Source organism: Thamnophis sirtalis, unplaced genomic scaffold (genome assembly GCF_051295495.1).
Source record: "Thamnophis sirtalis isolate CommonGarterSnake01/CBP01778 unplaced genomic scaffold, rThaSir2_p1.2 scaffold_11, whole genome shotgun sequence".
Taxonomy (NCBI): Eukaryota; Metazoa; Chordata; class Lepidosauria; order Squamata; family Natricidae; genus Thamnophis; species Thamnophis sirtalis.
The window spans coordinates 58093732-58110437 of NW_028261391.1; the positions used below are offsets into that span (position 1 = coordinate 58093732).

At 43.6% G+C, this 16706-nt stretch overlaps 1 protein-coding gene across 3 annotated transcripts in view; it reads right to left on the bottom strand.

Annotated features, from left to right (window-relative positions):
• The window catches only part of HSPA12A (heat shock protein family A (Hsp70) member 12A), a 49092-nt gene extending 39032 nt beyond the window's left edge, over positions 1-10060 (bottom strand). Inside the window, exon 1 of one of the 3 annotated variants that reach the window (XM_087725870.1) lies at positions 9832-10060. In XM_087725870.1, coding sequence (XP_087581996.1) covers positions 9832-9859 — 28 coding nt within the window. In that variant the 5' untranslated portion in view covers positions 9860-10060. Of the gene's footprint in view, positions 1-1572; positions 1724-9831 lie in introns of those variants that run through there. The other 2 variants (XM_087725868.1, XM_087725869.1) reach the window with 2 other exon arrangements.
• Between the last annotated feature and the right edge of the window lie 6646 nt (positions 10061-16706).

Below are 16706 nucleotides of genomic sequence, written 5' to 3' on the forward strand. Positions count from 1 at the left end.
AATAACCAAAGCAATGCACATAACAATCTTCTGCATTACTGATTTCAGTCTTTAATGCCACGGTCATTTAAAATTTAAATGCCATTCTTCTAACCATGAATAAACTGGACTATTCATTTTGACTAAGCCCCTAAGGGTAGATACAGTATGGGGATACGTCTCCCACATCCCTCCATTCCATCTTCTTTTCTTCAGAAGTTCGGGTTAAATTCCATGATGCTTGGGATCTTATGACTACTTATCTTCAGGCAGAAATAAAGGTTCTTAATATTGGCTAATGCGGCAACATAAAATATGAATAAAGCAAATCATATAGAATATAAAAGGATGCAGAACAAATGGATTGCCCTGCTGGTTCAAAGGGCAGGAAGCATATGCCAATGATTCAAACCATATCAGGCATGTGTCAACAGAGATTTCAATTGTGAATCTTGACCAAGATAGGAATTAGGAGAAATATCTTGTTCCATAATTGCTATTATGTTAGAAGCAGGGTGCCCATTTTTTCTTCAGCTTACAAAGGCGGCCTCTCCTTAAAGCAATTGTTTTTATTTCGTGAGAGCATGAGCTGGGAAATCAAAATATATTTCTTGTGTCACTATTATTTTCTAGGGATATATAGATTGACTCTGATCTTTGAATGATCCAATAGAAAATTAATTCACTTTTCCACTGTTTCATAGGCATCTGATAACATTCAACAATTGAATTTTCTGATTTCAGTTTGGAGATGTGATTTAATTCCAATATTTGATTGGATTAAGTCTCCAAATAAAGTTTTTATGTATTTGCATTATTTTCACTTGAAAAGGAAGAAACAGATTTGAATTTGTTGGAATAGAATGTATTCTATGTTAGTTCATTCTAGCAAATATAGCAAGTTTCCTCTGAGTTTCCATGGTTACCACAATGAATCACACATCCTATAATCACAACAAGTAGGGTAGCAGGCTACTTAGTGAAATGCCATGTAAAGTAGTTGCATTCAAGAAATAAGCTTGCATAACAGTGATTATGTGCGTCCGTCTGGTTTGGTTTCTAGGTATCAGCCATCTGTATAGCAAAATATGAAACCAAATGAAGTTGGTTCACTTAAAAGTTTTCTGAAATGCCACGAAGACAAAAACACATTTTTCCTTTGCATAACAGCTCTTGGCTTTATATTTATTTTGCAGCATTTTTCATTTAAAAAGCTTTACAGTGCTTCTTTTGTTGCTCTTTAATGACTTAGTACTTCAGTGTGAGTTATGTATGCATGTTTCCCCAGATTCCTTCAATTCAAATGAACAAAACTTTCTCAACTTTCACTGACTTCAGTGAAACCCTTTTGTAGTAGGAGTTCTTATAATGGCAAAACCAAAATGCTCTATTAAAAAAAGGTACAGTAGTCCCTGTGGATTTTACTCCACTAGTCGTTGCCAACTATAAGGGCAACATTTCAAGGCCATTGAGCCAGAGCTGTCCAAAGACATTTTCATGGTCATGTGGCCAACATAATGTCATGAAGTGCTGTTACCTAGCCACCAAAGTAGTACTTATTTATCAACATGCATTTGCATGCTTTCAAATTACTAGGTTGGCAGCAGCTGGGGCAATGACAGGAGCTCATCCTGTCACGTGGCGGTCAGGCCTCAAACCTGGACTGCCTGCTTTCCAGCCGACAAGCCTATCATCTTCACCATCGACAAGCCTATCATCTTCACCATCGAGCCACCACACTGCCAAAAATGCTCTCTACACAAAGAGAAACAAATCCCATTTAACAAACTGGAATAATTTTGTGCCATGTAACAATGATGTATTGGTTCTCATTATTGATACCAAGAGTCGATTTTATTTCCTGGATGAATGAAGATTTTGGAAATTATTCAACCCCAGGGGAAAGTTTAAATCTCTTCATGATATACAAGATGGTCCTACTGTAGACTGAGATACCATGTTGTCTATGCACACCTATGCACACACACACAGATACACAAAAACACACAGAGCCTGTTTGATGTGGTGGTTAAGGCATTATGCTAGAAACTGGGAGACCATGAATTCTAGCCCTGCCTTAGGCACAAATCTGAGTGACCTTTCTTTCTTTCTGTTCCAGGAAGGACAAACCACTTCTGAAAAACCTTGCCAAAAATAGTGGGGAGAGATTGTCCAGGAAGTTTCTTAAAATTGGAAAAAATGAACAGAATTCAATCATTGTATGTATGTATGTATGTACGTACGTACGTATGTACTTACGTACGTATATGTATGTATATGTATGTATATGTATGTATATGTATTATGTCATAACCCCTGGTAGGCCCAAATATGGGAGGGAGCATACTGCTTCCCTTTTTCTGTCTATCAGCTCACTCTGGGAGCCATCCAGGCAGAAAAGTCATTTTTTTATGTTGCCTTGTTACATTTGTGTTGCAATTGTGCTGATCGGCACAACTGCACACAGAGAGACACCTCCAGCATAATAAATAAATAAATGCAATTTAGTATTGTTTTCACTATACTGATAGTTGCCATGGCTGAAGCCATGATTTAGCACAATATATGGATACAGCTTCCAAGACAACTATGAGATTATGCCGTGAACTGAAAAAGACAACTTTCAAATCTTGTGAGTAGAATATCCTGATTGAATATTCTGCCCCTTTAACAATAACAGTAAAGACCAACTGATGACTGTTAGCTTCCAGGTCTGAATTATCTATCCTCTTTATGATCTTCTTGCTTGTTTCTTAAAGATAACAACTTAAGTTGCTGAAAGGACCCATAGGTCCCCCTCCCCCCCTGTTATATGGACAATGATAATGCACTTTCATTTCGAGATTTCATAGGCTGTTGCAGCATAAAATGTTATTAGCTTTTCATCTTACCTTTCCTCCAAATATTACAGCAATTCATCTATTCTTGAAACTATGGGCAACAATGAAAGATATTTGTCTGCAACTATTTCCTAATATAGGAAAATGCATCTGGTATTTGAGAAACTTAACACTATGACCACCAAATGCAATTTTGTTTTAACCAGGCTGAAGACACATGATCACAAACTCAAGATTTAAGAATGTCCACATAACAAGCTACAGCTGAGTTGTCAGGTAAAAAAAAAACATGAAAAATTTAAAGGCACACCCTAATGCATATTTTCCTGGCAGTAGCCACCACTGACCACTACAAGACTTTATTCAGAGAAGACACATCCTAGAAGAAACCGCAAATGCTTTGTTTCTTAATGAAACAAAGTTAACACCATCACCTAATTTCAGTCAATCATGGCCTAAAAAATGTATCAGCATAATGAAAATAAAGTTACTTAGATCATGATCAGGATTCCACAGGGACTCAAGGTCAAAAAGTCCCATCACATACATTATGTCAATCTTGGCAACTGTAGGAAGCTGGGGTAGAATGAACAGCATGAATTTGGGGAAGTCGCTGATCACTGGGCAAATCCAGACCTTCCAAAAGGTTGCTATAAAGCAACATAATCTTCCTGCTTCTTAAAGTCAATGATGCCACATAGATATATCTTACATTGCTAAAAAGTTCCTGTTCATAAAAGGAATGTTTATGACAAAGGCACATATCACAAATCTGTAGGCACCTCTTTTGCCTACTAGAACCATCAGGGGAGACAACGTGAACCTCATAAGGGAAAACTGCATTGCTGCCTCATCCTTTGAGCACAAGGAAACTTCTCAACGTAAAGCACATCTACTTCTACAAACCTGCTAATCATTTACTCATCAAATGTATATGATTATGGAGCCCAAAGGGCATCCAGGTGCAAGCTCTGCCTTTTGGGTTCTACATATGACGTTGCAAAATGGGAGTGACATGCAGTGCTATGTTACATGCCGGTTCTATGTTGCTTCTGCCCCCTTTGCCCCATCCCACGGGCACCACTGGAGCCCCCACCTCTTTTGTCCCTGCTCTGGGTTAAGTCTGAAGCAACTTTATGAGACTTTGACAAATGTTTTAATTTCACATGTTAATAAACAACTAGTCAACATTAAGTATCAGGTTTCTTTAATATTCTTGTGATCAAAGACTTGCATGTCAGCAGTTTTAGCTGAGATCAACTGTATATAATTTCCAGAACAGAGACCGGTGGGCAAACATTTGGTCATTTAAGTTATGCCTGAGTCAGAACAAAAACTCTTCCCAAAGCAGCTTGAAGTTAATTGGATCTGAAGATTTGGGAGTAGCTTGTCCTATAGAATCAAAGGATGCAAACCAGAGTCAGCCTTGTTTATTTAAAATGATTTCAAATTCCACCTCATCCTAAATTATGTATAAAAGAAAAGAACAGGGGTGTCAAACTTGCATCATCATGGTGGTGTCACATGACGTATCATGACTTTTTTCCCCCCTTCGCTAAACTGAGTGTGGCCAGCGTGTGATGCACCTGGCCCACTGACCATAAATTTGACAGCCCTGGGTTAGCGGAAGAGGAGGTTTTTTAAATGATTTATTTTTAATTGTGGGACTGAAGAACTTGCAAAGGTCTTTGATCTCATTGTGATTGGGCAGGCTCAAAATAGGCAACTATGTTTCTAGAATTCCATTTTATTTTCTCTTACATGTACATTGCATATGTCCATTTACTTACAGTATATGTAGGATCTGTAAACTGCTCAAAATTTCAGTGTTTTTGAAGTGGAGTTCTACTTCAGGTACAAACCCAAGCACATTTACCACAGAGTTACTCTGAGTGTTCTGCATGAGGGCTATTAATTCCATAAACTAATTATATTTCTACAATTGTAAGTTGTAATTAATAGCAATAGCAGTAGACTTATATACCGCTTCATAGGGCTTTCAGCCCTCTCTAAGCGGTTTACAGAGTCAGCATATTGCCCCCAACAATCTGGGTCCTCATTTTACCCACCTCGGAAGGATGGAAGGCTGATGGAAGGCTAATTAATAAATTGTATAAATAAAATAGCACATCAAAGCCATATAAGTCGAGATAAATCTTATGTTTGCTACACTTAATCAAAACCCCTACTATTCCTACGAGAAAGGAATTCCCTTGAGCATTCCAAGAATAATTTCACCATATCTTTAGACCTGATAAGCATAGTAGCAAAAAAGCCATCTCGGATTCTGGCTATCAGTGTTTACTTCGACTGAAGTAAAAGCAAGAACCAGAGCAGCGGTGTCAAACTTGCGTTGCCATGATGGCGTCACATGAGGTTAACCCCTTTGCTAAACCAAGTGGTGGTGGGGCCAGCATCTGGTGCATCCGACCTGCGGGCCACATGTTTGACACCCCTGAATGTGCATTGGTGCAATCCTTTCTTAGTTCTAATGGAAACCAGGCGTTCCTCACTCCCAGGAAGTTTCTAATACTTTGTAATAAAAGTGAGTAACCATTTATAGCACTGTGAAAAGTCACTGTGTTGTTGCCGGAAAAAACCTACATGGATATGACCAGCAGTCACTAGGGACTTGACTAAGGAACATATTTAATTAAGCACAGTTGGTATAATTCCTCTCATATTTCATAATCTCTGCTTGGTTCTATTGCATACAATCATTATAGAGCCAGGGTTAAGGATTTTTGAGGATCTTACATATGAGCCCTGCCTTAAAATTAAAGAGTTTGTCAAAACATCAGCTGTGTACATTTGTTTGGCATAAAACCATTATTTTATCGCTGAACACTGCTACCCAGGTCAGCTACAGCTGGAATAGATGCTTCCCAGCTCAAAGAGTCTCATGTGTCCCTTGAATTATCACACCACTTTTTAATAAGAGTTATAACATATTCTCCCTAACAGCTTATCATCATCATCAGTGGTGGGATTCAAAAAAAATTTCTACCAGTTCTGTGAGCATGGCTTGGTGGGCGTGGCAGGGGAAGGATACTGTCAGCCTCTGCTTTGCTGCTGGTTCGGCTGCCATTGAAATGGGGAGGGGGGGCATGGTATTTGGGAGGGGATTACTAATTGTGCTGGAGGAAGATTCTGGAGTTTCTGCTGCCTGTCTTACTGCGCATGCGGAGGAGGTTCCCACCAAGGCCAACGGCACTGACATTCCATCTTGGTGATGCCTTTTGAAGTTATCTCGCACCTGACACTTGGAAGAATTATGATTGGACTATAACTGGGATGCCAAGGGGTGGGGAATGGGGTATTCTATATATCATTTGCTTTCGCGCCTAAATAATCAGTCTTCGCTTTGCTACGCTTCTAATCATTTATAATTAGTAAAAGTACACTTGATTTCTATCAATGGAGTCTCGTGGTTTTCTTCCCTAATTATTCAAATGGAGGAGTGCTGACAGAAACTGTAAAAATCTCCATTCCTCCCAATAAGCTGGGAGTCAGGAGGCAGAGAATAGATGGGCCAGGGCCAGTCAGAGGTGGTACCGGTTCTCTGAACTACTCAAAATTTCCACTACCAGTTCTCCAGAACTGTTCGGAATACCGCCTCTTGAGCATCATCCCTTACAGCTACCCCACCATGCATAGAGAACTATTCAACATAATGCAGTGGGGAGGACGTGGGAGCTGATAGTTGTAACCTTCCCCAATGCCACACCCTTCAAATGTGAGACAGTAAATCCCTGTCTGCTAGGAAGACAGGAGGGGTGGTCCAACTCATGGAGGCTGGATGTTTCAGAGATCAGCTCCACTGTCTATAAAGACTTCTGCTGAAAAAGGCTGCAGTGCTGAGGGCCTGGAACCATCAATATAATTAATGGCTGATTTTTGCTGCAACGTCTTGCAGCTTTTCTCTCAAGCAGGTTTGCCTTTGTAACAAATTTTACTGCCACAGATGTCATTGTATTAATACAACATAATGTTTGCGGAATCCAATACAGTATTTTACATATTAAAAATCTGCATTGTTCACAATGACACAGATGTCACAATCTCTTCATAGATCAAATTAGGAATTCAACTGAGTTTATGTTTCTAAGTACTATGTTTTTAAATACTATGTATTTAAAATACTTGGGATTTATTTTAACACCTTGATGCCAGTTACTTATATAAAATATACAACATTCGTTATACGACAACTAAAGGAATTAGCTTTTCCATTTTTTTCAAATTCTATCTATCATATTTTAAATATTTACCACCAAAAGGAGATTTTAGTCCTTATTTTGGGGGATGGAAAGTCATTGTTCTTTTTTTTTTAAACGGAGATGCCATTGTACAATATACATCCACAGTGCTAGTGTGGAAAATGCCACAATTTAAAGTACTTCCTTCACTTTTCCTCTGATATTTTCCTCTTCTTTCTTGTCTCTGATTCAGATACCCTCTATGTAATGCACCATTCAGTTGCTGACCTCAAGAGAAGCAGCTCTTAAATTACATTTCATGCCCTTCTACTATCAGCTCCGTGCAGATCTCACTTACACTGACAGTAGGATTCAATTTTGCATGTCATCCCCAACATAAAAGAAGTTGCATAGCTAGCTGTTACTCTTTTGACAGTTCTGAAGAACTGGCATAATTTTCTAGCCACACCCATGGCTGACTTGCACTTCCAAAGCCAGTCCTACAGAAAGGGACCCAGGAAATCCAACCCCCTCCCATTCTGCATACACAAATAACTGCTGAGTAGGGTCAAGTTTGTCCTATTTCCCGAATGTTCTTTCCCCCCCCCCCAAACTATTCCTCTCTGATGAAGAGGGGAGAAGAACAACCCTAATTTGCACCTGCCCTGTTACTACTTTTTTAAGGGCCACAAAAATAAAGGTCGAAGGCCGCAGGAACCCAAGTTGCAACTACTCCCTTTAAAAACTGCAGAGCTTAGAAAATACTGCCAAGGTGTCCTATGCCAGTGTTTCTCAACCTTGGCAACTTGAAGATGTCCGGACTTCAACTCCCAGAATTCCCCAGCCAGCATTCGCTGGCTGGGGAATTCTGGGAGTTGAAGTCCGGACATCTTCAAGTTGCCAAGGTTGAGAAACACTGTCCTATGCGACACATTATTTTGACCAATCGCAACTATGAAAGCTGGGAAGAAGGACAGAAAGAACTAGCCAATAGTTTGGATTCCACTCTCCTTACCTCCTCTCCGAAATTTAAAGAACTGGAGTTTTCTGTTTGGTACTATTTAAAAAAAAAATAGTAACAAGCATCTCCATCGTGATTTTAAAAGGGGACTTTCCCTTCTCTGTCTCCCCTCTGCCACCTCCGGCTCGTGAATTACCTCTGCTACTCTCCTTAGTTTAAATGCCCTTGGGGAGGAGGGGGGACACGCCTCCTCGGCCGGCCTCTTTTATCACCGGTTCCGGGAAGCGCTGCATTGGCAGCCGCGGCCACCGGCGATCCGCACCCCGCCCAGCCGCAGAGCAGATGCAGAGGCCGGGAACACCCGCGGCTCAGCCTCGCCGGAGAGACGCGCCACCGCGCGGGGGGGGGAGGAGGGGGCGGCAGCTCGGATTCCTCCGCATTGTTTTTCCACCTGGATCCTACCGCCAGCCATTTCACCCCCCCCCCCGATCTGCTGCTGCCATCGCCTTCCCGGCCTTCGGGGACCGCGTGACGGCCGGGCACTAGCCTAAGTCGAAGGAGACGACCACTTCGGCATCAACTCCTGGCACGAAGCTTGTCAACAACGAGGAATGAGGCGTTTAAAAAAAAAGGGGGGGGAGTTTCCACGCCTGGACATCCCTTATATATTCTCTCTATTGCAAATTCAGCAGTTTGGCTGTTCAAATCCCACCAGGCTCAAGGTTGACTCAGCCTTCCATCCTTCCGAGGTGGGTAAAATGAGGACCCGGATTGTTGTTGGGGGCAATATGCTGACTCTGTAAACCGCTTAGAGAGGGCTGAAAGCCCTATGAAGCGGTATATAAGCCTAACTATTGCTATTAAAATCCTGCGCACCCGCAACTGAAGAGGGGGATGCCCCACCACGCGTAGAGCCAACCCCCTGGTAATCAAATCAGATCTGCTGATAAGTAGAACCTCCGTCCCTTCCTTATTAGCTCCTCAAGATGCTCCTGGCAGAAATATTTCTCCGCTCAGGGGCAAAGTAGACGCTCAGGATAAAGGACCAAATCTCACGGCCTCCCTTTGTCCCAAACCAGCACTTAAGGCAGCGCCTCTCCACACACCCACACTTGTCAAATATACGGCACGCGGGGCTGCTCAGGTCGTCTTATTTCGCTCCGGTGCCCGCACAATATATTTCAGATCCCATATGATTAAGAGTGAGTGAGTGTGTGAGTGTGGTGCGGGGGCTGGGGGGGGGGGGTGTTGCGGCTTGGCGTCTTCTGTGAATTCGGCCCGTTGGGTTCTGCTTCAAGCGTATTGCGCAAAAACCGCCCCAAAATGTAGAGATCGGGCCCAAATGTGCTGCGCGCGCTCATCCCGTGCGTGGACAGAAGTCGGTGCACGTGAGCGCTCTGCGCTGCGAACCCCGCGAGTTAACACCGTTAGTGCCTTTTGCAGCCCAGGTAGGGGCGCCTCCTTATAATTCGCGGGGGGGGGGGGTTTGCTGAAATGATACTGACGCCAAGTCTGGTTTTTCACACGGGCTTCCTTTCTATTCAATGGTCACCTTGCAAGATTAGACGCCGCTAGGATGTGCAATGAGTGTTTTGCAGCATTAGAGTGGAGGGCGTCCCTTCCGAGGCTCATGACAGCCTGCAAGACATAACCCGGGAGCCGAGAGGCTTCTGCCCCCGCTCCATCCCTCAAGCCCGGATCCCTTGCCTACCCCCCCCCTCCAAGGAATCTTCTGCATATCCTTATATATACTGCATTGGCGATTTTTCCTGCTGACAAAGCTTCCTCCAAACCATGCAATGCCCCCCCCCGCCCCGTCCCTGCCCGCCGCAGGACCCTTCAAGCCCATTACCTGCTGCGATGCCTTCGGTCCCCGCCATGTCTGAAGGCGTCTACTGCGCCCTCCGCTCTCTACTCCAATTACGCTAGGCGAGATCAGCAGGGAAGGAGGGAGGGGGGGCAGACCCACAAGCGCGCCTCTCTCACTCAGCAGTCTGAGCCATTGGGCAGGAGCCGATTCTGCTGCAACCGCTTCCTTCCCAGATCTGCGGATGAGGAGTCCAGACAAGCCCCCTTCCTCCCTCCCTCCCGCCCCGATCCGCTTTTCCGTCTCCTCTCCACCCACGCCTGGCCGTGCAAGACAGCCGAAGGGAAAGGTTAGCGTTTGACCCCGCTGCTAGCCAGCCAGCCAGCCAACCTCTCCCTCCCTCTCTCTCTCTCCCCCCTGCTGCAAGGCTCTGGATGCTAAAGTTCTGCAGCGCCCCTCCCCTTTTGAAGCGAGCGACTGGCCTGCCTCCCACCCCCTTTCACTCAGCTTGGGAGGGAATCCAAGACGCCTTTGACAAAGGAGGGTTTTGCCAAGGAGCCTCGCAAGGAATAGTGTGGATGTTAGGATCGGCAGACCACGTCGCCTTATTTGACATTTCCTTTCGAGTTGGTACTTTAATGCATAGCTGCAGAAAATCACAGTCCGAATTGACATAGAAGAGAACGCAGAAAACACTCAAGCCATAAATTAAACCAGCTCCTGGGGCCCTTTCTGAAGATCACCCAAGATGTTGCAAATGGATTTGAGCCTCTGCAGAACACTTAGTCCCAAGAGAGGCGCGGTGACAATAGCAAAATGCTTTGTATGAACTAGACTAGAGTGATGTTGCGGTATTGAGGGGAAAGGACAGCCACATAGGCTTTGGTAACTCTTACATACCAATGTGCAAATGACTGTATATTTACCAGCTCCAAGAAACTAAAGCAGTGTTTCTCAACCTTAGCAACTTGAAGATGTCTGGACTTCAAGTCCCAGAATTCCCCAGCCAGCGAATGCTGGCTGGGGAATTCTGGAACTTGAAGTCCAGACATCTTCAAGTTGCCAAGGTTGAGAAACACTGAACTAAAGTGTTGGGCAAATTATAACCAAATAGTAAAACCTGAGGTTTTACCGTGGAGGACAAAATCGCGGTCGACAAAAGCGCGCATTTGACGTCATCACAGCACGACGAAAACATCGCACTGTGATTGAAAAATGTAAAAATAAAGCGAAAACCTTACCCTAACCTTCCCAAACCTAACCCTAAACCTAACCCTAAACCTAACCCTAAATCTAACCCTAAACCTAACCGTTAACGTAACGCTAAACCTAATGCTAACCCTTAACCTAACGGTAAACGTAACCCTAACGCTCTAAACCTAACCCTAACCCTTAACCTAACCCTAACCCTAACCCTTACCTTTATGTGAATCGGCTTGCTTTAATTTTAATTTTATTTCAATTTTTAATTTTTTTCGTCGCACTGTGATGACGTCACATGCGCGCTTTCGTCGAGTGCGATTTTGTCCTCCGCGGTTTTGACGGGTCACGAACTCTGATACCTATTAATTGCATTGCAAAGATTTGGCCATCCAGCAGAGCAGACCATAAGAGCGAATTTCTAATTTTGCTCTGAATGCTTTAAAAACTAATATCGCTCCTGGTGAACACATCATGACTGCACAATGGCACATCAATATTTTTTCTCTCTCTTTTTTTAGAATATAATTCTTTATTGGCCAAGTGTGATTGGACACGCAAGGAATTTAGCTTTTATTTAATGTACTCTTTACTTTCAAGTATATTAATAATATAGTAAAAAAAAATCCAAACCTATGATTTAAAATGATTTAAAATAGATATGGATATAGCATATTTCACAATGTCCTTTAAAGAAAGGTATTGAATGAATACCATCCCAGTTCCCAAAATGTCTGTCTTCTCTATAGCTTGCTGAGTCAGAGAGAAATAAGAAGGTATCAGAAAGGGGGGGGGGGTATGACTCAGTGTGTCACAGGAAAACGTCCTGAGAAAAAATACGTATTTGTGCCTTCAAGTCAGTTTTCAACTCTTGGCAACTCCCTGGAAACGTGCCTGCAGTTTTCTTGGCAAGATGCTTGAGAAGTGGTTTGCCAGCGCCTCCTTCCTAGGGCTGAGAGAACAATGACTGCCCCAAGGTGGCTTTGAACCCAGTGAGATTAGAATTCAGAGTCTCCCAGTTCTAGCCTGATGCTTTAACCCAGTGTTTCTCAACCTTGGCAACTTGAAGATGTCTGGATTTCAACTCCCAGAATTCTGGGAGTTGAAGTCCAGACGGTTCCACCACAAATCCGCGAAGCCCTTATTCGCGGAGACATAAGCACGAAGACTAATTCACGCCGTTCTAAGCGCTAAGGAAAAGCGCGACACTACCGCGATGACATAATCGCGGAGGGCAAATTCATGCATTCCCAAGCACTCAGTACCCTAAACCTAACGCTAAACCTACCCCTAAACCTACCCCTAAACCTAACCCTAAAACAAACCCCTAAACCTAATCCTAACCCTTACCTTAATTGAAGTCGGCTTTCTGCCGCGGCGCCGTTTTAAAGCGCCCTTCTGTTGCAGCGCTGTTGTCGCGGCAGTGATGACGCGCGGTGATGACGTCGCGGCTTTAGCGCCATGATTTTATCACCACGATTTTGACGAGTGCGGTTTTGTCGTGCCACGAGTCCAGACATCTTCAAGTTGCCAAGGTTGAGAAACACTGCTTTAACCACTACACCAGTGTCTCTAATATCTGCACCCACTTTTATTCTGACCCAATCAACTATTTACTTTGAGGTGGGAAACTATGTGGGTTCTGCCTTTCTACACTTTTTCCCCCACTTCCTCTACATTTTAACAGGTCATAAATAATAAAATCAGCTTCCTTTGATCTGGGGAGTTTCTCCCTCCCAACTTAGAGGTTGATTCAAACTCGCCATTACTTGATTCTCTTCTAATCAGTGTGCCCAGTGTGCACACCTCAATTGTACACCTGCGCCCTGCAAATTACTCTTATGGAAATTAGGACAATAGCAATAGCAATAGCAGTTAGACTTATATACCGCTTCGTAGGGCTTTCAGCCCTCTCTAAGCGGTTTACAGAGTCAGCATATTGCCCCCAACAATCCGGGTCCTCATTTCACCCACCTCGGAAGGATGGAAGGCTGAGTCAACCCTGAGCCGGTGAGATTTGAACAGCCGAACTGCCGAACTAGCAGTCAGCTGAAGTAGCCTGCAGTACTGCACTTTAACCACTGCGCCACCTTGGCTCTAAAGTGCCCAATCTTGATAGATATTAATAAAAGTCTTATGTTCTGACCTATGACTGCTGTAGGGCAAAATGAAATACAGGAAAGAAGGATAAGTATATTTAGAGATATTACAGCTTACAGAAATAGGTAAAAATGGTCTGTTCATTGTATTCAAAGCCATCTGACTTTAAAAAAGCGTCTGTGAGTCTTACAATTTTTAAAAGAAAATGCTTTTTTTTTTTTTAAAAGGAACATAACCATCCAGACAAATCTGTATCATACCCATGATAAATCATTGGGGGCTCCACAAACTAGAACACAGCCTGGTCTTCAGAGACATGCCAACCATTTGAAGGGTGGGAGCCAAAGCTATTCTTAGAGGAAAGCTATTGCAGGAGAAAGGTGTCATGGCAGGGAAGATGCATTTTCTTGGTTCTGCAGAATGAAAACGTCTCACGGACAAGCAAACATTATTGGATACCTTTGTACTTGTCTCTGTTGTAATTGAGATGCCTCAAATGTCAACTATTTTATCCATAAGAGTATGATGAAAGTTTTACGGTGGACCACTGACGTTTCTAAATTGTAATCAGAAGTTGGAAAAACCTGAATAACTATTATCACACAGAATAATTTTATTGTATTAATATCTGGATTGCCATAACAAGCTTTCAAATGAACTGCCCCCCCTCATAGCTTCATCCACGCAAAGGATCCCGTAAATCTTCCAGCATATTAGTTGCACACAGTTGAATTCTACATTGATAAATGGTTATGTTCACATTATGATCATTACTGCAAACTCAGTTGGCTGGCTTGATATAGAACATGAACTATACTTTCATGAAATGTATGTATGAATTCTGATACTAGTTTTTCTTCCTGTCACCTAATCAAACCACAGAATAACTGCAGCACAAATACTTCGCATGTGTTTGTAGCTGTTCAGTAGAGAGGATATGCAGTTAGTCAGCAGATTCACCTTTTATGCTAACATTAATAATCAGAAAATGTCCCTAAATTCTGACAGGAGACAACTTTTGTGATGGGCAAACCAATTCACTGAGCAATAAAATGTATTTATTGGAATCTAATGTATTATTTTTATGCAACAAAAGAAAAATATTTTTTGTTTTACGTTCCTATCTTAATGGTCAGCAGCCGGGGACTAACAGTGTAAAAGTTGCTCATGCTGTCTACTCAGAGGAAACAAAATTGTTAGAAAATTTAGCAGTATCACTTAAGTTCCTGGGCTATTTGGGCAGAGCTGAACATGTCTACAAACGCTCCAAGATACTTTACTAGTGCTTCAGATGTTCTGTTTTCCAGAAGTGAACCCTGGCACTTCAAAAGAGGCCCTTTGTCAAATAAAGTTATGGGAATCACTGCAGCACAAAAAAATTGAAGAGAGAGATTTATGGGGCAGGAGGCCAAACAGAGAAATGGTTCCATCCTTTAAACAAAACAAAATATCTCTGTATTGAGCACAGGCTCAGCACTTAAATTAAGCATCAGCTGCTCTGGTGATGAGATTCTCCTATTCATTATTATTCAAGAAATTCCCAGGGAGATAAGGACAGCCAGGCTACAGAGCTCCGGGTCTTTTCTTTCACCCTTGCTGCCATGTAGTAAGGAGGAGTAACATCTGGTCTCCAATCTGCTACAATTATATATTTAGAATCTGACACCTAATGCAAAGGAAACAGGACATATTTTTTTACTATGGGTTCTAGTGTTTTAATTGCTGAAACTTGCAGATATTCCTTCTTCTGTACTATTCTTTTCTCACAGAATGTTAAAATGACATGATTTGGAAATGCCAACAATATGTATACTAGGAAGTAGAAGCATTTTGGCTATTTTCCTCCCTTAAATGACTCAAAATAACCATGTAAACATGGAACCTGGGGATAAAAAGCATCTTTCTTAATATCTGTCATATGATGAAATCAATGTCTTCCAAATCAAGTTGCCTAAGTTACGGGACTGACCGAAGGTATTTTGTATAATGCAGGAACACACAGGATATGTCACTAGTGAGTATAAAAATAAAACATCTCTAGGAAGCTTAGCAGCAAGGGTCCCCCCCCCCTAATTGTTTAAGAAATTGACACGGGTCCTACCCAACTCAGGAGCTTCAGGATATTAATCCAATCCTCTTGTGTAAAATGGCAATATGCTGACAAAATAGAGCAGGGGCGTGCAGTCACTAGAAGCAAGGGAGGTGGGGCCTCACCAGTCTCCTCAGGGAAAGGAAAGAATTTTAAATAATTTTTTAAAAATAATTAAAGCCAGGGTAGTTGCTACCAGATTTCAAGTCACAGTGGCTTGGTGTCTGCTCTCAGTATTAACTAGGAGGAGGCCAGAGAACTCGGGGCCTCCTTTGCATAAAGAATTTTTCGCCTTTTAAAAGTTCCATATGCAAAGGAGGCACTGATTCTCCAGCCTCCTGATCGGGGAGCAGCGAATCATGCCTTATGAGCACACTTACGTTGAGCACGCTTACATTGGGCGGACAAGAGGAGAGTTGAGAGAGTTTCCACAGCTGGAAAAGGTATGTGGATCGGACGGAGGGAGGGGGGGATTCAAATTTATTGTAATTAAATATGTAATTTTTTTATTGTGGAGTGTGTGTGTGTGTGTGTGTGTTTCTTTCTTCACAGCGGTCCGGTGGGGTCGGAGGAGGCGGGGGGGCGAGGCGGCGGAGACGGCAGGGATGTTCTCGCCGCTGTGTCCCAACAGGCCAGGCGTCTCGCGTTTATGTCCGCCATAAACGCGAGACGCCTGGCCTGTTGGACACAGTGGTGACAGGGGGAGGAATGGGCTGGGTGGGCTGGCTGGCTGAGGAGGGCCCTTTAAAGCCCTGCTGCCACATCTTCCCAGCAAGACTTCCTTTCGGTTCGCGGTTTCCCTTGCCTACCTTAACTAATTTTAGAGTGCCGGCAGGCAGGGCTCAGCTGCCATTCAGCGACACATGTTTCGCTGAATGGTGGCTAAGCCCATGCCTTTAAGTGCCGGCTTGCCTTCCGGGTGTCCCGGCTCCATCTGAGATGCTTCTTGCCGCTGTCGCGCTCCACCGCCTTGCCCCCCCCCCACCTCCTCCGACGAACAATCCTGCTGCCCCGGCCTGCAGCCAGCCCAGCACCGAGTGGGGAGGACGAGGAGGACGAGGAGGAGAAGCGGTGAGTCCAGGCAGGGAGCAGGTCGGACGGGGGGTGGGTGGGCTGGCTGCAGGCCGGGGCAGCAGGACTGTTCGTTGGAGGAGGCAGGGGGGTGCAAGGCGGTGGAGCGCGACGGTGGCAAGAAGCAACACCCCCGCCACTGTGTCCAACAGGCATCTCACATTTATGTCTGCCATAAATGCGAGACACCTGTTGGACACAGCGGCGGGGACGTTGCTTCTCGCCGCTTCTGCAATCTTGCCTCACCAACGGTAACCCTTACCGCACATCACTGAAATAGAGTAATATGTGTAATAACATGGCTGCAATGACAAAGGTTTAGTTGGTCACACAGTCCAACTGTGTTTAGACTGGTTTTGGCATTTTTATCCACCTATCAAGCAGGATAGGCAGATTATTATTGTTTAATAATATTAAAGATATCATCACATCATATTATGGTTGCCAGATGTTTAGACTG